We start from the raw sequence: 22,173 nt of genomic DNA on the forward strand, positions 1-22,173 counted from the left end.
GCACACATACAGACGACACATTTTCTCTGATGTTCATGACTATTTAGTTATCACGTATCTAAATGACCAATCAAAGCCCTTTCTTCTCTCCACTGACAGATCGAAACGCTGATACGGTAATTATGTCTGTTCCAACAGCTGGCTGAGCATAAAGTCAATACCGTCATGTTCAATGATGTGTGTGTTGTGGGAATTTTGTTGGAGAATGTCGTTAAATTTAACGCCATGCTTCATCTAATCGAGAACACGTTCAAAGGGCTGGAAGCGAATGAAGCCGACTGAAATATAACCTTTTGGATTTTTTATACCTTCCACCATTGTAACGCCCAAAAGTCATGCTTTCGTTTTTGGGGTACATTATTATTTTAAATACCATTTTTACTTACTTATGTTATATACATCAACTATGAATTATATTTTTTTTGTTTGAAAATGCATTAAAATATTTAAGTTATGAATTAAACTAATAGCTACTCAGGGTCATGTAATTTAAATGTATTTGAATATTAACGGTCACACAGGTCCCCTAGTAGAAAGAAGTATACTTAAAATACAACATTGGAACCCCTGGTGGCAAATGGCGGAACTACGAAAAACTGTCAGATTGGGATCAGCTGCTGTCATGAGAAAACAACAATCGTTGTCCAGCCAAAAAGGTATAAAAGGAGACGCATTTCACACAATCGGATTCAGTCTTCTGTTGATGGCTGGTAAGTCAAGTGTGATTGGGAGGAAGAAAAGGCGCGCAACCTCGGTTGAATTGAGTCTTAGTAAGCCAAACAATAAGCCTTGACTATTTGTGGAGACTGGACTGGACTGAACGCAGGGTCAAGTGAGGGTTGTAGCAATACTCCCTATTCTTCGGGCTGCGTTGACGGCGACTGAACGCAGGGTCAAGTGAGGGTTGTAGCAATACTCCCTATTCTTCGGGCTGCGTTGACGGCGACTGAACGCAGGGTCAAGTGAGGGTTGTAGCAATACTCCCTATTCTTCGGGCTGCGTTGACGGCGACTGAACGCAGGGTCAAGTGAGGGTTGTAGCAATACTCCCTATTCTTCGGGCTGCGTTGACGGCGACTGAACGCAGGGTCAAGTGAGGGTTGTAGCAATACTCCCTATTCTTCGGGCTGCGTTGACGGCGACTGAACGCAGGGTCAAGTGAGGGTTGTAGCAATACTCCCTATTCTTCGGGCTGCGTTGACGGCGACTGACGTACTCATCGGGCTGCTGCTGTGCCAAAGCTGCCGCCACCCGATTCGTCGTGCGCGTATTCATCAGGCCGCCGCTGTGCCAAGCTGCCGCCACTACTACTCGCCGCTGACGTATTCATCGGGCCGCCGCTGTGCCAAAGCCGCCGCCACCCTACTCGCCGCTGACGTATTCATCGGGCCGCCGCTGTGCCAAAGCCGCCGCCACCCTATTCGCCGCTCGCCTATCCATCGGGCCGCCGCTGTGCCAAAGCCGCCGCCACCCTACTCGCCGCTGACGTATTCATCGGGCCGCCGCTGTGCCAAAGCCGCCGCCACCCTATTCGCCGCTCGCCTATCCATCGGGCCGCCGCTGTGCCAAAGCCGCCGCCACCCTACTCGCCGCTGACGTATTCATCGGGCCGCCGCTGTGCCAAAGCCGCCGCCACCCTATTCGTCGCTCGCCTATTCATCGGGCCGCCGCTGTGCCAAGCTGCCGCCACTACTATTCGTCGCTCGCCTATTCATCGGGCCGCCGCTGTGCCAAAGCCGCCGCCACCCTATTCGTCGCTCGCCTATTCATCGGGCCGCCGCTGTGCCAAGCTGCCGCCACTACTATTCGTCGCTCGCCTATTCATCGGGCCGCCGCTGTGCCAAGCTGCCGCCACTCTATTCGTCGCTCGCCTATTCATCGGGCCGCCGCTGTGCCAAGCTGCCACCACTGCTACCCGTTTATTAACATTTCGACTGAACTTTGTGATTTAGTGTTCTTCGTAAAACGTTCTGAACGTGATTTTATTGTGTTTAGTGTAGTGTTTAGTGTTATTTAAGGAAATAAATTTATAACGTTTTAAGAAAATATTTTTGCTTCGCTCTCTCTCTCTCTTTATGTCCTAACAAATAAATTTTTGTGACGACTCTGGCCCCCGCTGAACCTACCCCAGCTTCAAAGTGAAAACACGTCGTCACAATGGCGCCCGAGCAGGGACTATAAAAGAGAGAAAGAATAAATAAATGAGTGAACAATAATTAGACAAATACAGATGAAAACCCAGTGAAAAAAAAAACAGTTAAAAAAAAAAAAAAAAACTGAAACAAGTAAAAATAATAAAAAAAAAAAAAAAAAAAAAAAAAAAAAAAAATGTCAAACGAAAAGACAATGTTGAAGGTCTCCTGGGCCTATATGCTAAAGCAAGAAGACTTGGTAACATATCTTACTGAATTCAATCTTGATCCAGTTGGAAAAGTGGACGATCTCCGAAAAAGATGGGCTAAATTTCTCCACAACGACCATGAAGCCGATGTATACAGACGGCTTATAGAGTTGCAGAACAAACATGAAAGTACCAGTCCGACCAAATCGCCGACATTGCGAGCCGTCACAAAACAACCCCTTATAACCGTAACACCGTGTGGAGCAGAAGCAATAGTATTATCCCCAATAAAAACAGAGTACGCCCTTCCCCACATTTCCGCGGAAAGGTCACATGGAGAGTCAAGCACAGGGGTAACAAACGATCAAAAAGTACAGAAGATGTCGCCAACAAACCCCGAATATGGATTTCAAAAAGATTCTCCGCCCAAGCCATCCAATAATTCGTCGTTACTCGTAATTCTCGACCAAATCCGAAAATGGAATATTACTTTTGAAAATGGAATGGACCCTATTGGATTCGTAGAACGTGTAGAAGAAATGGCTGAAATGTACATCGTGGAATTGAATCAAATAATTAAAGTAATGCCAGAGTTGTTACGAGGTAAAGCTTTAATCTGGCTAAGGAACAACAACCGACACTGGACTACCTGGAACGAATTTAAGAGTGATTTTCTGAAATTCTTTTTGCCACCGAGATACTTTGAGAAATTGGAGGATGAAATTAGGAGAAGGATACAGCGTAATAAGGAGCCGTTTAAGGAATATGTACTCTCTATACAGCATCTTATGCAGCACACCAATATGACCGAAGAACAAAAATTGGAACGAATTTTTAGAAACGCGCATTCGGATTATCAATGGTACATTCGCCGTAAAGACTTTACCACACTTTCGGAATTGATCTCCTTGGCAGACGAACTCGAAAGCATACCAAATAATTCTCGGTCAGAACAGCCTCGAAATCAACAAAACTATAATCGACGTGCGGACAACTCTAGAAATAACCTGTATTGCACCAATCAAGGTGACCAAGTGCTAAACGAAAGCTCATCCAATCCAGAAACGCAGCAGGATGAACCCCCGGCAAAGAAGAGTAACCAGAATATTACCTCATTGCAATGTGAAGAATATCGCCTTACTGCAACTGTCTTAATAGAGGGGAAAGCTATTAAAGCAACTGTCGACACGGGTGCCACTAGCTGTTTTATAAAAAGAGAATTTGCGGAAAAAATCAAGAAAAGGTTTACTTATTCACGGCATGAGGCAAATGTTATCCTCGCAGACGGCACCACGGTGAACATCACAAGATCAACAGTGTTACCTGTTACATTTGGAAACCAAAGCTCAGATGTTACATTTCTCATCATGCCGCAATTCAAGGAAAACATCATATTGGGATTGGAATTTCTAAAACAGTTCCACACGACCATTCACTGCGCCGGTATAAGTGTCAAATTAAGTAAGCCAACCACATCAACGGAGCATTGTACCGTGGCTATAGGAGAGGAAACCCCATCAAAAGAGGTAATAGATACAATGACAGCTACGAATAATGTATCCCCCAGACCTAAATTCTTAAACGATGAATTGAGTAAAACGCAATGTGAGATCGTTGAAAATTTTCTGGCACAGGAACTCCCTAAGTTCCAACAATTAAATGGCCTATCGTCAATAGCTGAACATAAGATTGTAATGACCGACGATCGACCCATTAAATTAAGATATGCTCCGCGAAATCCTGCAATGCAAGCCGTGATTAATGCCGAAGTGAGAAAGCTCGAAGAACGAGGATGTATAGAGCCGTCTACAAGCCCATACTGTTTCCCCATCACATTAGTCAGAAAGAAAAATGGGAATTGGAGAACTTGTATGGATTTTCGCCAATTGAATAAACGTTCTGTTCCAGATGCCTACCCTTTACCCCGCATCGACACAATACTGAATCGACTACGGGATGCCAAATACGTGAGTAGCCTGGACCTTAAAGACGGATATTGGCAAATACCTATGGCGAAGGAGAGCAGAAAATACACGGCCTTTGCGGTAGCTGGTAAAGGTCTATATCAGTGGAAAGTGATGCCTTTCGGTTTGCATTCAGCACCGGCAACCTTCCAACGGGCATTAGATAGTGTGATTGGGCCTGAAATGGACCCCCACGCTTTTGCATACCTTGACGATATCATCGTCATTGGAAAAACGTTTGAGGAACACTTGCGGAACTTGAGAGAAGTGTTCAGAAGATTGCGATCAGCTAACCTGAGAATAAACATTGAGAAATGCGAATTTTTCAGAAAAGAAACGAAGTATTTAGGCCATGTTGTGAGTAGCGAGGGAATAAAGACGGATCCAGATAAAGTTGCCGCAATAGTGGAAATGAAACCTCCAACATCGGTAAAGGAGGTACGAAGATTTCTTGGAGTAGCATCTTGGTACCGAAGATTTGTCCCACAGTTTGCAACAATTTCACAACCATTGACTAGTCTTCTTAAAAAGGGAAAACATTGGAAATGGGGTCCCGAACAACAAGAAGCATTCTCAGACCTAAAAGCAAAGTTAACTGAAGCCCCCGTTCTGGCTTGTCCGGATTTCACAAAGACGTTCATATTGCAAACTGATGCCAGCAACTATGGCCTTGGAGCAGTTCTAACACAGGAGTTAGATAACGTGGAACGTGTCATAGCCTACGCCAGCAGACATTTAAAACAGGCTGAAAAGAACTACTCAGCGACTGAAAAGGAATGTCTAGCCATACTGTGGGGCATCAGACACATGAGACCCTATTTAGAGGGTTACCAGTTTATAGTTATTACCGATCATTTGGCCCTAAAATGGTTAAATTCTATTGAAAGCCCTACAGGTCGACTCGCACGTTGGGCTCTCGAGCTACAGCAATATAATTTTTTGATCAGATACCGTAGAGGAAAACAGAACGTTGTGGCGGATGCGCTTTCGAGAACACCTTTGGAAACGTTAGACCTAGCCACAGTAAAATATGACACCAGTCCGTGCCCATGGCTAGAAAAGTTGAAGGAAACCATAACCAAGAATCCGAAGAAGTATCCAGACTATACAATCATTGAGGGAAATGTTTATCGACATTTTCCCAAGCAAATAAACGATGAAGATTGCACACCATGGAAGCTGTGTGTGCCCACCGGATCAAGGATTCAGGTCCTTAGAGAAAATCATGACAGTGTCACCGGAGGTCATTTGGGAGTGCGAAAGACTAGCAACAAGGTGGCGAACCGATATTTTTGGCCTGGTATGTTCCAGGACATCAAACGTTATGTCCAGCAGTGCGAATGTTGCCAAAAATATAAGGTCAGCCAACAGAAACCAGCAGGGGAAATGTTGATAAGAATCCCGGAGGAACCATGGGCCACTATTTGTGCGGACTTCGTAGGACCCCTACCGCGATCTAAGCACGGTAACTCAATGCTACTCGTTATTATGGATAGATTCTCAAAATGGACGGAGTTGGTTCCATTGCGGAAGGCTACGACAGAGGGATTAATAAAGGCATGCAGAGAAAGAATTATTTCTAGATATGGGGTTCCAAAAATATTGATAACCGATAACGGAACCCAATTCACTAGCAACCAATTCGAAAAATTCCTAGCAGAAATGGGTATAAAGCATCAACTTACGGCTCCTTACACCCCGCAAGAGAACCCTACTGAAAGGACAAATCGGACAGTGAAAACAATGATAGCACAAGTTTCGAAACAACATAATACATGGGACGATATGCTGCCCGAAATAATGTTAGCCATAAACACTAGTGCATCAGAATCCACTGGATATTCGCCGGCATACCTGACACAAGGAAGAGAACCGCGACTGCCCCAGGCATTATATGATCAGCTCACAACAGGAACTGGTGCTAGAATAGTCTTACCAGAAGACCGTGCCCAGGAGTTGAAAGAAATATTTAAGATAGTGCGTCGAAACTTGGCAAAAGCATCTCAAAACCAGCGGAGACAGTACAACCTTAGACGACGAGTTTGGAAACCAAAGATTGGGGAGCAAGTTCTAGTTCGTCTACATCCTCAGTCGAAGGCCGTCGAAAATTTCGCCGCCAAACTAGCGCCCAAATACGGAGGGCCGTTTGTCGTACAAAAATTCCAATCTCCAGTAATCGTTGTAGTCCGAGGAAAAGGCAACATCACCCGCGTCGCGCACTTAAGTGAAATTAAGCCTTTTTATGAAGAACAAAATTAAATTGTAGACATAGAAGTAGAATGTTGATTGTAGTTCCACTTACGTTTATGTGATGCCATTTCATTATAATTTCTTATTTTATTTTTAGACATTAAATTGACAATACCCAAACTAATCAGTGTCCTAATATAAGCCCATACTGCAAAGACCATCGCAATTCTCAAAATTTCAACATCACGATGGAGCAAGATAGCCCCAACACGAAAAAATTCAAACGGGCGAAGGAGAAATTTCGAGCTCATCTGGAACAAGTCGAGGCTCAAAGGCGAAGGACAATATTTTTAGACGAAGGTCCTAGTACCGCATAATAATATCAGCAGACGGGGTAGTGAAGGTATCTCTCCGAACTTCTGCAATTGGTCTCTAACATACCTTCCTATTCGACCGAGATATAGTCGAACCAAAGTGCCCATGTCGGAGAAATAAAAGGTTACATAACACCCTAGGGCTTCCTGGCTATTGAAACCCAATAGCAATAGAGACAGCAAATCAAGGAATCAAAAATCAGAGGGAGGAAGAGATGCCATGTAACGCCCAAAAGTCATGCTTTCGTTTTTGGGGTACATTATTATTTTAAATACCATTTTTACTTACTTATGTTATATACATCAACTATGAATTATATTTTTTTTGTTTGAAAATGCATTAAAATATTTAAGTTATGAATTAAACTAATAGCTACTCAGGGTCATGTAATTTAAATGTATTTGAATATTAACGGTCACACAGGTCCCCTAGTAGAAAGAAGTATACTTAAAATACAACATTGGAACCCCTGGTGGCAAATGGCGGAACTACGAAAAACTGTCAGATTGGGATCAGCTGCTGTCATGAGAAAACAACAATCGTTGTCCAGCCAAAAAGGTATAAAAGGAGACGCATTTCACACAATCGGATTCAGTCTTCTGTTGATGGCTGGTAAGTCAAGTGTGATTGGGAGGAAGAAAAGGCGCGCAACCTCGGTTGAATTGAGTCTTAGTAAGCCAAACAATAAGCCTTGACTATTTGTGGAGACTGGACTGGACTGAACGCAGGGTCAAGTGAGGGTTGTAGCAATACTCCCTATTCTTCGGGCTGCGTTGACGGCGACTGAACGCAGGGTCAAGTGAGGGTTGTAGCAATACTCCCTATTCTTCGGGCTGCGTTGACGGCGACTGAACGCAGGGTCAAGTGAGGGTTGTAGCAATACTCCCTATTCTTCGGGCTGCGTTGACGGCGACTGAACGCAGGGTCAAGTGAGGGTTGTAGCAATACTCCCTATTCTTCGGGCTGCGTTGACGGCGACTGAACGCAGGGTCAAGTGAGGGTTGTAGCAATACTCCCTATTCTTCGGGCTGCGTTGACGGCGACTGAACGCAGGGTCAAGTGAGGGTTGTAGCAATACTCCCTATTCTTCGGGCTGCGTTGACGGCGACTGACGTACTCATCGGGCTGCTGCTGTGCCAAAGCTGCCGCCACCCGATTCGTCGTGCGCGTATTCATCAGGCCGCCGCTGTGCCAAGCTGCCGCCACTACTACTCGCCGCTGACGTATTCATCGGGCCGCCGCTGTGCCAAAGCCGCCGCCACCCTACTCGCCGCTGACGTATTCATCGGGCCGCCGCTGTGCCAAAGCCGCCGCCACCCTATTCGCCGCTCGCCTATCCATCGGGCCGCCGCTGTGCCAAAGCCGCCGCCACCCTACTCGCCGCTGACGTATTCATCGGGCCGCCGCTGTGCCAAAGCCGCCGCCACCCTATTCGCCGCTCGCCTATCCATCGGGCCGCCGCTGTGCCAAAGCCGCCGCCACCCTACTCGCCGCTGACGTATTCATCGGGCCGCCGCTGTGCCAAAGCCGCCGCCACCCTATTCGTCGCTCGCCTATTCATCGGGCCGCCGCTGTGCCAAGCTGCCGCCACTACTATTCGTCGCTCGCCTATTCATCGGGCCGCCGCTGTGCCAAAGCCGCCGCCACCCTATTCGTCGCTCGCCTATTCATCGGGCCGCCGCTGTGCCAAGCTGCCGCCACTCTATTCGTCGCTCGCCTATTCATCGGGCCGCCGCTGTGCCAAGCTGCCACCACTGCTACCCGTTTATTAACATTTCGACTGAACTTTGTGATTTAGTGTTCTTCGTAAAACGTTCTGAACGTGATTTTATTGTGTTTAGTGTAGTGTTTAGTGTTATTTAAGGAAATAAATTTATAACGTTTTAAGAAAATATTTTTGCTTCGCTCTCTCTCTCTCTTTATGTCCTAACAAATAAATTTTTGTGACGACTCTGGCCCCCGCTGAACCTACCCCAGCTTCAAAGTGAAAACACGTCGTCACACCATACATAGTATGGAGGGTATATTATGGTCGTCATTCCGTTTGTAACTCATCGAAATAAAAATTTTAGACCCAGCAAAGTATATATATTCTGGATCAGCGTAAAATTCTAAGACGATTTAGTACGTCTGTGTAATCAAGCTAAAGTCAAAACGAATAAAGATAGGAAGTTAAAATTTTGCACAGATCAGTCATATTGTATGTAGGCAGGTCAAGTTCGAAGATGGGCTATATCTATCCACGATATCGTATAGAGCCCATATAACGGTACCCCCCGATATTCGGTATTTTGATGATTGTAGCCAAATTTTTCAATGAAATTGTCTGAAAATCCACAAAAGGAGTTAGTTTTGAGTACTTTACCCCCTGGAAGCGTATTGTCTATATAGGTCCATGACATCATATGTTCCCTATATAACGGTACCTCCCTATATTCGGCATTTTGATGATTTTAGCTACATTTTTCAATGGCAATGTCTAAAAATCTGTACTAGAAATCCTTTCTAAACACTTTACCCCCTGAAAGAGAGTTATCTATATAGGTCCACGATATCGTACAGCCCACATACAACGGTACCCCCCGATATTCGATGTTTTGATGACTTCAGGGGTGTTATTATTCACCGGAGTTGTCACAAATTTCGTATTTAGAGTTCGTAATAGGTACTACAACCTATGATAAAAAATTGCGTATGCAGGCCCACGTCTTCATATAGCCTCCATATAACAGTACCTCCCAGTATTCGGTATTTTGATAATTTTACTGGCATCACTCACCGGAGTTGTTTCAAATTTCGCATTTAGAGTTCGTAATGGGAACTACAGTCTATGACAAAAATTGCCTATGCAGGTTCACGGCTTCATATAGATCCCAATATAACGGCTATATTCGGTATTTTTAACACCACATAGTGGTAAGGGTATTATGTCTTTGGGCATTTGTTTGTAACATGGTGAAGGAAGCGAGATAGACCCATAGTTACTTTTGAGATTCTCCATAGAACAAAATGCAGCTCGCATTTATTATCCGATGAAGATGAAATTTTGCACAAATCATTTGTTTGGCCCAAGGACGAACCCTATTGGAAATTGGAGATAATCGGTCAAAATTTAGATATAGCTCCCATATATATCTTCGTTCGATTTGCTTTTTATTGTCCACCAAACGTATAATATCAGCCCAAATAGTATAGAATTTTGCACATACACTCAAATTAGGTCTGAAAATAAGTGTGCCAAATTTAATCGAAATCAGTTCAGATATAGCTATAGCTCCCATATATATTGTTCATCCGATTTATTATTTTTGTCTTCTGCAGCCGTAATATGCACTCTGTAACAAGAATATTTGGGGAAATATAACAAATGCAGCCCAGAAATACCTTTGCTAAATTTTATCGAGATCGGTTAAGATTTGAATATAGCTCCCATATATAACTTCGTCCGATTTACCTTTTATTGTGCACCAAACGTCTAATATTTGTCCAAATGGAATGGAATTTGGCATATACGACCGAATTGAGTCTAGTATGCTAAATTTGGTGAAGATCGGTTCAGATATAGCTATAGCTCCCATATATATTGTCCATCCGATTTGTTGTATTTGTTACCCATAGCCGTAATATGCACTCCGTAACAACGATATTCAGGGAAATATATCAAATACAGCTCAGAAATATCTTTACCAAATTTTATCGAGATCGGTTCCGATTTGGATATAGCTCCCATATATATCTTTATCCGATTTCAAGTTACTTGTACACCTGATGGGCAACACAAGTCCGAATTTAAAAGATACAAATGCTTCGGCATATTTATTCCTTTGTAGTACATGATTGAATTCTCCCATAAAAACTTTTAATTGTTATGTGGAGCTCTACTAAATTAGCAAAGTGGTGTAGGGTATTATAAAGTCAGCCCCGCCCGACTTAGGACTTTCCTTACTGTTTTTTTTTTTTTTTTTTTTTTTTTGAAATAAGTATTTTTAGTTATGGCAGTAGATAACTGATACTTTTTATATTATTGATTTTAAGAGTATTAAATTAATAAAGCCACAAATAATTGTAAAAAATTTAAAAATAACCCATTTACAGTAGGGTACACAAAAAAATCTCTAATGAATTATTTTCGGGAATCACTTTATCATTATCATCGTCATCATCATCGCCATTCGCATTCGTGCGTTGTCATCATTATTTTTTTTTGTTTCGTTCGTTTACAACAATCGCATAAACTAAACATTAATGATGACAATTAACTTTAATTACGTTTCGTTTTATTTCGTTTGTTTGATTTGTTGTTGCTGTTGCTATTTCCATTGCTGTAAATGCTGTTGTTATTGTAGATTTTTTTTCGACATTTTCAAACTTTATTTCCAATTTCATTTTGAAGCTACTAAAAATAAACCTCCAACGGGCCTGGACAAAAACCAAGTGAAAACCGTAAAATAACAAATACCCATTGGACTCACACACATCTGTCGGCATTATGACACGGTGATGGCGAGACAGACAACGGGCGAATTCGTTCGTCAGCGTGTGTGTGGGTGTGTGTGTGTGTGATTTCAAATGCAAATACCGGAAAATTGTCACAAACTGTTAGACATTGTAACGAAAATGAAAAACAATAGCCATCTGAAAACACTGACAAAAGTTCACTCAGCCAGGTGGGAATTTTCATGTCAACGAATGGGGTGACCAGATAGCTAATAAATGAAAACAACAAACGTATCTGTCGGGTTTGTGGACAGATATAGGCAGATGTCCAGTTTATGACGGTAAATGTAAATACTGTTTTTGATCAATTAATGATTCAAAACAAGCCTTCCTGATAAAAATACAAATCTAACAATTTTGGTGTTCCTGTAGATAGAGGGTATATTAATGGGAGCTATATCAAAAGATGTTCAATGTTGACATTTTTTCGATACATCGATTTGTTAAATTTCCACAAAATCTATTGAAAACACACGTTAAAGAATCAGGTGTAGGGTTCTACGGGAGCTATATCAAATTGTTAGGGTATCGCTATATGGGGACTTTGCTTAAATGTTGACCAATCTTCACAATTTTTTGATTACACTATAATTAGCTCATTATGAAGCTGCTCAAAAAACAAGTAAAAAAGTATTGGTCGGTTTTGACGACAGATGTATACCCTCAGCCAATGTTCGATTATTTAAAAATATTTTGACTTCTGTTTGATTATTCAAATGTTTAATCTCTTATGCAGTAGGTTCCGAAGGAATGGGTCAATATTGGCCATTTTGTATCGGACTTAAATAAATATGATATAAATATTACGACGTGCTCGGTTTGGACTGTGTTGTGTTGATGGAAATATTAGGATGTACCAAGACTTGAATGGAATCGGATGTCAATTTCGCTTTTTATGAGCTTCATTGATATTCAAAATTTTGAGCCTTTGTGGGGGATGTACCATTTTTAATATCGCTTTTTATGAACTTCATGGATATTCAAAATTTCGATTTTTTGTGGGGAAGGTACCATCTTAACACCAGATCTTTGTAAAAATATTGTAAAAATTTTAAGACAATCTGTTTTTTACATCACATTTTATGAGACTTATAATTATTAAAAATGTTTACCTTTTGTGGGGAAGGCACTTGATGGAGTGGGTGATATTATCCATTTGTGCACCTGACCTAGAACTGAGTTGGAGCAAAACCGGAGTGTTGCTTCTCTTTCCGTGCAGTTTTTTTTTTTTTTTTGAAAATTTCGGTCTTGTGTGGCGGAGGTACCAGAAGGAGTGGACCAATATATTCCATCTTAGCACCAGTCATTGGGATGTGTGAAATTTGAGGACAATCGGACTCTTACATCACATTTTATGGGACTTCGTGTGGACCGCTCTCTCTCTTTCTCGTATTAATCGACCGTGGGATCAGAATAAAATCAAAAATTTGATGTTATTTCCGAAACTTTTTGCTTTCATTCAATAAAATTTAAAAAAAAAAATTATGGCGTTTGATTTTGTTACAGTTTTTATCTCACCCTGTATATACCCTACACAATTTTAAAGGAACTTGAAAAATGTCAAGAAAAAATGTCACTCAAATAAAGGAAGGAAAAGGAACTCCCTGTGTAGAATTTCAGACAATTTCATTGAAAAATGTGGCTAAATTAATTAAAACTATCGGGGCTAAACGATATGGTGTACCGATATAACTTATCTTCGAACTTGACCTGCCTGCAGACAAAAGACTGATCTGTGCAAAATTTTAGCTTCCTATCTTAATTCGACTCTAGTGTGATTACAACAGGCGCACAAACGGACGGACGGAAAGAGGTAAACCGTCTAGGAATTTTACGATAAACAGAAATATATAGACTTTGTGAGTTCTAAAATTATTATTTCGATGAGTTACAAACGGAATTACGAACTTAGTATAACCTCCATACTATGTATGGTGGAGGATATAAAAAAACAGTCAAAAATATATGTAGGCGTTATATCTAAATCTGAACCGATTTCAATATAATTTGGCAAATTTATTTTTGTACCAAATTTAGTCACTCGTGCCGAACTTCGTTGGAATCGAACATACATCTCGTGTTTTGTGCCTCTAATAAGCGAAATCAGTAGAAAATATATATGGGAGCTACCACCAAATCTGAACCGATTTCAATATAATTTGGCAAATTTTTTTATGTTGCCATTTTCGTTACGCATTCCGAATTTGGAAACTGTATGTGTAATCGATCAATAGATATGTGCATATAAAATATAATCTAATCTATAAAATATGTGCATAAAGAATCGGTACCTCCGATTCTGATGCAATATCTCCAGTTCTAAGTGGAATTTCAAAAATTTACATTTTTTATGTTACTTTCAGGCGATGTTGTAGTATACTTGGAAAATTTTCAGGAAAATCTGTTCAGCGGTTTTCGAGACCATAAATTACAAACAAACATTTTTCTCTTTTATAGATATAGATTTTAAAAGGGTTTGAATGAACCCACATATAATATTACAGTTATCAAATCCACAGTCAATGATCGAAAAGCAAAACTGAAGCTTTTAACAGGTAGTGAATATACCTCGCAGTACTTTAAGAAAACACTTCAGGGATACACGTTCTAAATCAATGTAGACAAGTGTATAAATATATATCAATTAATTGATCCGCTTTTTCGAAATCATTTAATATAGAAATAACAATTGAACACGTTTCCATCACTCAATACTCTTACAGTTGTTTCAAAGTAGGTATGCAAATACTCATTTGAACTGTCAGTTTGAGATGAGGGTAAATGACCCAATTCCATTCACACCAAAAATATTCAATCTCCACTTGCGATGGTCACCTCAGACGATGGCTTCTTCCCATTCAAATATTTTTTCAAGTTCAAATTTAATGGCCAAGGTCAGTGTCATCAAATCTAATAACAGCACGGTAACGGCAATGGCAACAGCAACAACATTAACAACAACAATCGGTTAATGTTTCATGAACACATTGTTTAACATTTTTGTGTTTTTTTTTTTTTTTTTTGAGAAAAAAAACGAGAAAATTGTTTCAGTTGGTTTTGTTTGGTTTTTTTTTCATTGCCACCCACCTTCCACACAAAATGCATTCAAACAACCGCATCGATTTGATGTCGAGTGTTAACTACCGTCCCATTTGGATAATCACAAAATGTACAAAATTCAATTGCATCAAAATATAAATGTCTGTCATTCAGTCGGTTGGTGGGTTGCATGACAAGGCAAGGTTGGGTTGTTGACATCTTTAAATAATTTGTTGCGAGTTTTTTTTTTTTTTTGGAAATTATTTTGGGCATGAGTTACCTGCAATTGGGTAAATGTTTAAGAAAAAAACAACACAGTTTGAAACTGATTAAATTAACCACAATCAAATACGAATTAGCTTAAATGCAATTATATTTTGTTATTTTAGTGAATCTCTCAATTGTTTTTAAATTAAGTTTTAATGTCAATAATTATTTTTGATTTGACGTTAATGACAATAGCTTAATTAATCTGTCACACAAAATTATAATTTGCATAGAAAAGCAAATTTGAATTTGGTTAGAGAGGTGAGGAGAGGCCAGAAGTCCAGTCAAGTCCAAAGTTGACATTTTGGTTTTTTTGTGTACGTCCCTGCCCTACACCATATGATGTGGATACATTAAATTTCCGTTTGTAAATCTTCGATATAGGAGTCGAGTTCGATATAGAAATCGAGATAAAGTTCAAACTTACATGCAGAGTTTTGAGAGTTTGACATTGGTGTGGAAAATAGAATTGAGTGGCCCTAATATTACGAATTTCACTTTTTTAAACATCTGCAGGGTGAGATAAAAAACGCCATAATTTTTTATTTTATTGAATGAAAGCAAAAAATCTCGGAAATAATATCAAATTTTAGAATAAGTGTAGATTTGTTCGAACTGGTCATCTTTGGCACGAATTATGGCCTTCAAACCGTCACACGCTGTCCGAATGTTGCTCTGCGGTATTTTGGCCTATTCCCGGCGAAGCGCTTGCTTGAGGTGATCGACACTTTGGTATTTTTTAGTGCCAACCTTGCGTTCCAAAATTCTCTACATACAATAGTCCAACGGATTGGTTTCCGAAGATTTTGGATGGAAATTAAGCGAGAAACCATTCTTGGGTGGGGGCCTTCTGAGTACGATGGTGCTGAGTTCTTTTGGAATATCCAAGGTCTACGGTCAAAATGTTTGGGCTTTAATACACCCTCCAGAATATTTTCGCGATAATATTCGACATTTATTCTGATGCCAAGGTCGATTATTACCGACCGTAGAGCGACCATCGGCTGTTATGGCGGCCCACATCACCACCAAGGCCGGCGCTTGAGTTATGGTGGCCAACCGATGATCATGATCATTTTGTTTGTTTACAAACTGCTGGACATCGAATGTTTTCTCATCGGAGAAAACCATATTCGCCAGTTCATCACTTTCGGTCAAGCGAAGCAACTCTTTAGCTCTTTTGAATCAATTTTTTTCTGTAGCGGTGTAAGATTTTGCACTTTTTGGAATTTCGAAGGCTTACCCCGAGCACATTTTTCAAAATTGGCCGAATGGAATATTACGATATGTTCAGCTCACGAGCCATACCAGTATCACGGTAATGAGCCATGGTACAAGATACAAATTATTTATTCGCATTAAATGCTGGAGTGATTTAACGATAGCCACTTGTAGTTTTCCAGCCACATATAAAGACATCACACTATCGCGCTTGAAATCCATTTGGAGATACTGGAATAACTTTTTATCTGGAAAATTCTCACCAAAATGCTTTTGTACGCCTTTAAACAGTTTAATGAGCTGCCACTGGAATAATTTTAGCAGCTATCGGACGAGTGGCTTAGAAATGACAGCAGTCTGAAGTTGGTTCCATTTTTTTCATTTCACCATGTAGCTACAATTTTCCATATTATAGGCTCTCTGTAGGCAAATAATGGGTCCTCCAAAAAATATGTTTTTGTAAATCGAGTGAGCTTCTGCTGTGTGGCACGTAGCGCTGTCCTGTTGAAACCAAATGTTGCCAATAAACTCCTCTTCAATTTTTGGGAACAAAAATTAATTCAATACGGTCTGATAACGTAACGGCCACTCCATTCTCATTTTCAAAGAAAAATGGCCAAATTATCCCTCTTGACCAAAATCCGCAGAAAACAGTGACTCGTTTTGGGTGCATCGGTTTTCAATGTATGCGTAAGCGTTTTCTGTGTCCCAAATGCATTACTTCTTCCGAAACCAGAATGTACTTTTCGCACACATTCGGCAAAACTAACCCTCTTTCAAATCACGAAATAAGCTCTGGCTAGAAAAACAAGGTTAGATACCAAATTTAGTACAATTATTACTTTTTGTATAAATGTAGGACGCGTTTTCAAACCACCAAAATAATCTCAACACACAGATATATCAGTAATCTAAATATCAAATTTCAGAATTTTTTCTCTATCCTTTCACCTAATACCAAATTTAGTACCATTCATTTCAAGTTATTAGCATTTTCAGTTCACCCAAAACGGAATGGCATACATTTCCAAAATCACCTCCTTACACAACCCCATTTTCAAGAATTTATTCCAATGTCATAATGGTACAAAATTTAATGCATTTAACTACTTTTGGTACACCTATTGTTAGTATTTTGAAAATCGTTCAAAGACTCTCCCTTTCAATTTCGGATTTTTAGCCATATGCCTTCCTGAAATACCAAAGCAAATGATATTTAGTTCTATTCGTACTTGTTAGTACGTATTTCCAAATCTCCCGCCATGCATCAACCAAATACGCACAAAATGTGATCCTAATGCCAAATTTTAGATTTCCAACTCAAGTTTTTACCCAAATAAACAATTTAGTACTTATTTCCAAAACCACCTCCAAATCTCAACCCACATAACAACATTGATCCTAATGCCAAATTTCAGATTTAAAGCAGTATCCGTTCACGAAATACCAAATTTAGTACCATTTATCACCTTTCGAACGCCTGCTGAACGCATTTCTGAACCCAACTCTTTATTTTAACCCTACCCACCAAATTTCCAAAACAATCCGTTCAACCAAAACCAAATGTTCCGAATTTAGTAGAGTTGTTATACCTAGTACACATTTCCAGAAACACTACTTCCCTAAAACCACATAATTTTATACCCGATGTCAAGATTTTAACTATATCCATTCACAAAATTCCAAAAGGTACTTTAGTACACTTTTTGTCAGATTTAGTACTCTTTTTTATACTCTCCACCATACATAGTATGAAGGGTATATTAAGTTCGTCATTCTGTTTGTAACTCATCGAAATAATAATTTTAGACATAACAAAGTATATATATTCTTGATCAGCGTTTCTAAGTCTAAGACGATTTAGCCCCGTTCCTCCGTCCATCTGTCCGTCTATTGTAATCACGCTACATTCAAAACGCTACATTCAAAAGATTAGAAGCTAACATTTTGCACAGATCTGTCATTTGTCTGCAGGCAGGTCAAGTTCGAAAGTGGACTATATTGGTCCATGATATCGTATGGCCCATAATAACGGTACCCCCTTATATTCGGTATTTTGATGATTTTAGGCAAAATGTTCAATGGAATTGTCTGAAATTCTACACAAGGCGTTCCTTGTGAGTACTTTATCCCTAGAAGAGAATTGTTTAAATAGGTCCACGTTTTAGTATAGCGCCCATATAACTGTAACCCCAGATATTCGGCATATTCATGATTTTTGCCACATTTTTCACCGGAATTGTTTCAAATTTCGTATATTAAGTTCGGAACCATTACTACAGCCTATGACACAAATTTCTTATGCAGGGCCACGTCTTCGTATAGCCTCCATATAACGGTTTCCATTTGAGCGGTATTTTTCGAAGGTTTTTTTTTTAAATTTTTCAAGATTCTTCTTCTGGAGGATATAAACAGTTCGGTTCGGCCCAAATTAACAGCTTCTTGACTTTTTGAGGATTCTCATAGAATCACTTTCTGAGTCAATTTATGGATGTCCGTAATTCCGTCTATCTACGAATTTTGTGAACAAAATGTAGATCACATTTGTAGTTAGATTTAGATAACATTTTACAACGGACATTTTCTAAACCCAAGAACGAACTCTATTGGAATTAGTAATAATCGAATGAGATTTGGATGTAACTCCTAGTACTGTCCTACTTCATAAATATTGTGCACCCAATGCGAATATCACTCCGAATCAGATACAGAAGTATGTCTGGTATTTTTTGTTGAAAATTGATTGCATATGTTTACTATTCGTTCGAATAGGATGTTTTTCGGCACATCAGACCGAATTCAGCTTTTTTTTTTTGAAAATCGTAAAACTTAAAAATACCTCTGCCAAATTTTATGGAGATCATTTCATTAAATAAATAATAAAAAAAAAAAAAATAATAAAATAAAAAAAAACTTTTTGCTGAATAATGAAATGTGATTTTATACCCTCCACCATATTATGGAGGTTATATTAACTATGTCATTCCGTTTGTAACTCCTCGAAATACTCATGTCAGACCCAACAAAGCATATATATTCTTGATCAGCAAAAAATTCTAAGTCGATTTAGCGATGTCCGTCCGTCTGTCTGTCTGTTGTAATCACGCTATCTTTCGCTTTAGCGACATTATTAATCGGAATTGTTTCAAATTTGGTATTTGAAGTTCATAATGGATACTACTGCCTATGACAGAAAATTGTCTATGCAGGTCCAGGTCTTTGTATAGCCCCCATATAACGGTACTTCCCTATACTCGGTATTTTGATGATTCTAGCGTTATTATTCACCGGAATTGTTTCAAATTACGTTTTTAGAGCTCGTAATGGGAACTACAGTTTGTGACAGAAAATTTTCTTTGCAGGTCTTCGTATAGGCCTCATATACCAGTACATCCCTATATTCGGTATTTCGACGAGTTTAGGTACAATACCCACCGAAATTGTTTGAGACGCGTATTTGAAGTTCGTAATGGATGCTACAGCCTGTGACAGAAAATCGTCTATACTGGTCCAGGTCTTCGCACAGCTCCAAAATAATGGTACCTCCCTATATACGATATTTTGATGATTTTATCTACATTATTCACCGTTTATTTCAAGTTTCGAATTTTAATATGGCAATGACTTATGACAAACAAAGCCATGTCGTATAGAACCCAAATATAATGGCTATATTCGGTAATTATAAAGGATTTGTAAGGATTTTATTTTTTGAAAATTTCCAAACTCATTCCAAATGGTGGAACGTACTGCTTTTTAACTTGTTTAGCTATAAACAAGCAACGGTTCTAATAGGAACTTAATCAAATAAAATAATTTTTCAATTTCCAAAGCCAACCAATAACTGCTAAGACATTTTTCAAAATTTGTTTCGAAATATTCTATACATCCACACAAACCAAAACAATCAAAAATATTCTTCCCTGGCACAATAAAATGAAAAATTGCTCACTCAATTATTAGATGTTAACCCAATTAAATTGCTGTGCCTTTTCTTTTGTTGTTGGTTTTTTGGGATTTTGATCCCAAATTAGAAGGAAACACAAGAAATAATTAAAAATTATGTTTTTGTCATAAAAACATCATTAATTCGCTCACTGCCAGCAAACATCAGCATAGTCGATCTGCGACGGCGGGTGGAGGGCAGCAGTATTGAAGAAGCCCATTTGAGTGCTGTCTACAAGAAACGGACATAATCATTTGTGGTCACGACAAAACAATTTCGTCGTATTGTAATTAAATTGACAAATGATGTTTAAATGTCGCAGTGTGGTTAGCAATTTCAATTGCCGATTTGGCACTGGTGACTGGTGGTTGGCAGCGGAGTGTTTTTTTCGTATGTTTCCGTTTCCGGTTGAAAAAATACCAAAGTTTATTACTTCAACTACACCGGCCATTACTACCAGCAATGGCTGCGCAAGGCAAAAAGGACCCTCTCCTTGCCACAGTATGAACTGACAGCTGTAGTAAACTTGTCGTTTTTGTCTTATGTCACTGTCATAATGCCACAACCACCACTACCATCACCAACGACGACGAAGACAACAACGTCGACGTCACAGGGGACAAAATACTTGTTTGCTGTTATTATTTTATGAATTTTTCTACCATTTTCTCTGTGCCTTTTTCTTCTGTTTGTCGGTGTGGCTGGCTGCATGGCATGCTGCCGCTCCTTCCTTGTTGTTGGTGTTCCTTGCCGTTTTCTTTCGAAAACATTTAGACGCCATTGGGAAAAGAGGGCCAAGGTTAAATAGCTAGCTATTTGGCTGTGCTCAAAACAAAACAAATGTAAATTCAAGAAACTTAAGCGTAGCCAAATGTATAGAACAACCTGGGGAAAGATGGGTGTGGGGATCCCCTTTTGAATATGTCCAACTTGGAAAGTTGTACTGCTCTGTTGACAATTGAAGTGACGGTGGTAATGTGACTGTACTTAAGTTGATGGAATTATTGATGCCATTCGAAGATAATTTTCTAGGGAGTACACTTGGAGATTTTTTTTGTTAAAAAAAAAAAATATGTGAAAGAAATGTGAATCTTATTCAAATTAAAAATGTAGGCCACACAAAGAAAATTTATTCTTGCCAAGAAAACTACACGGCATCGCTCGATTTAAGGAATTAGGGAGTTTTGATAATGAGGCCTGAAGTGCCCATTGTGCCGCCCTAAGTAAAATCTTTTGAAAGTTTGCACATTTTTCAATAGGATTAACTGCAATTTCATATTTTGGATTCCCAAAAAAGGTAAAAAAATCAGTAAAAAAGGTCAAAAGGGGGGCGGGGCCGACTATATGATACCCTACACTACTATACGTAACAAAAAAGTTTGTATTGGGAATTGATGTGAAGTAGATCATACCAACTATAAACCTTATTTGAATTCGTATTGTGGCTTTAGAGTACTCACAAATTGGGAACTATATATAACTCTGAATTGTTTTTCAACAAATTTGACGGAGGCTTTTGTACCTCTAGAAAAAAAAGCATAGCTGTATAGTACATGGAAAATGGAAAAATTCGGTTAAATATGAAAAACTCTATCCGATTTGAGCTGATATGACAATAACCGTAAAAACGGATGAAGATGCATATCAAAGGAACATAAAAATCTGAACCGATCTCGGTAAAATTTGGCAGATGCAATTTCGATCTGCATCTGATGTCCGGTACCAAATATCATTGTTGTGGAGTGTATATTACGCATGTAAGGGACTTTAACACCAAATCGGATGAAACATGTATATGAGAGATATAGATATATCTGAACCAAATTAACAAAATTTTAAAGTACATGCTTCTATTCTGAACTCCGTCGGAGGTGCCAAAATTCAGTCCACTTGGGCTGATATTAACCATTTGGGGCACAATAAACTTAATATCGGCTAAAGATGTATATGGAAGATGGAAGCTATATGCAAATCTGATCAGATCTCGATAGGATTTGACAGAGGTATTTTTGATCTCTATAAGTTATATGGTACAAAATATAACTGTTGTGAAATGCATATTACACATATGAGGGACTTCAAACCACAAATCGGATGAAACATATATATGGGAGCTTTAGCTATATCTGAACCGATTTTCACCAAATTTAATTTAACCAAAAATTCCGGTCATTTGAACTGATATTGGCCATTTGGTGCAAATACCACTATATAGTGTAGGGCACAAACGCTGACCACTATATAGTGTAGGGCACAAAAAGTGAAACAAATTTGTGGGTAGATCCACTATGTGGTGAAGCCATAGTCCCTTCCGATTTAAGGTAAGATTCCGGA

The 22,173-nt window shown here is 39.4% G+C and overlaps 1 protein-coding gene across 1 annotated transcript; it reads left to right on the forward strand.

Moving 5' to 3' along the window:
* Positions 1-325: 325 nt before the first annotated feature.
* On the forward strand, positions 326-8,761 carry LOC131802630 (uncharacterized). Its single transcript, XM_059123003.1, has 2 exons — positions 326-3,866; positions 6,652-8,761. Exons 1-2 carry the CDS (start codon positions 2,328-2,330, stop codon positions 6,661-6,663), a joined length of 1,551 nt encoding a protein of 516 aa, XP_058978986.1. The 5' UTR covers positions 326-2,327; the 3' UTR covers positions 6,664-8,761.
* Positions 8,762-22,173: the final 13,412 nt, after the last annotated feature.

The sequence above is a fragment of the Musca domestica genome, unplaced genomic scaffold (assembly GCF_030504385.1).
Source record: "Musca domestica strain aabys unplaced genomic scaffold, Musca_domestica.polishedcontigs.V.1.1 22, whole genome shotgun sequence".
NCBI classification, from domain to species: domain Eukaryota; kingdom Metazoa; phylum Arthropoda; class Insecta; order Diptera; family Muscidae; genus Musca; species Musca domestica.

Excerpts from the sequence above, each read along its gene's own strand:
- LOC131802630 (XM_059123003.1), top strand. The coding sequence starts at position 2,328 with ATGTCAAACGAAAAGACAATGTTGAAGGTCTCCTGGGCCTATATGCTA.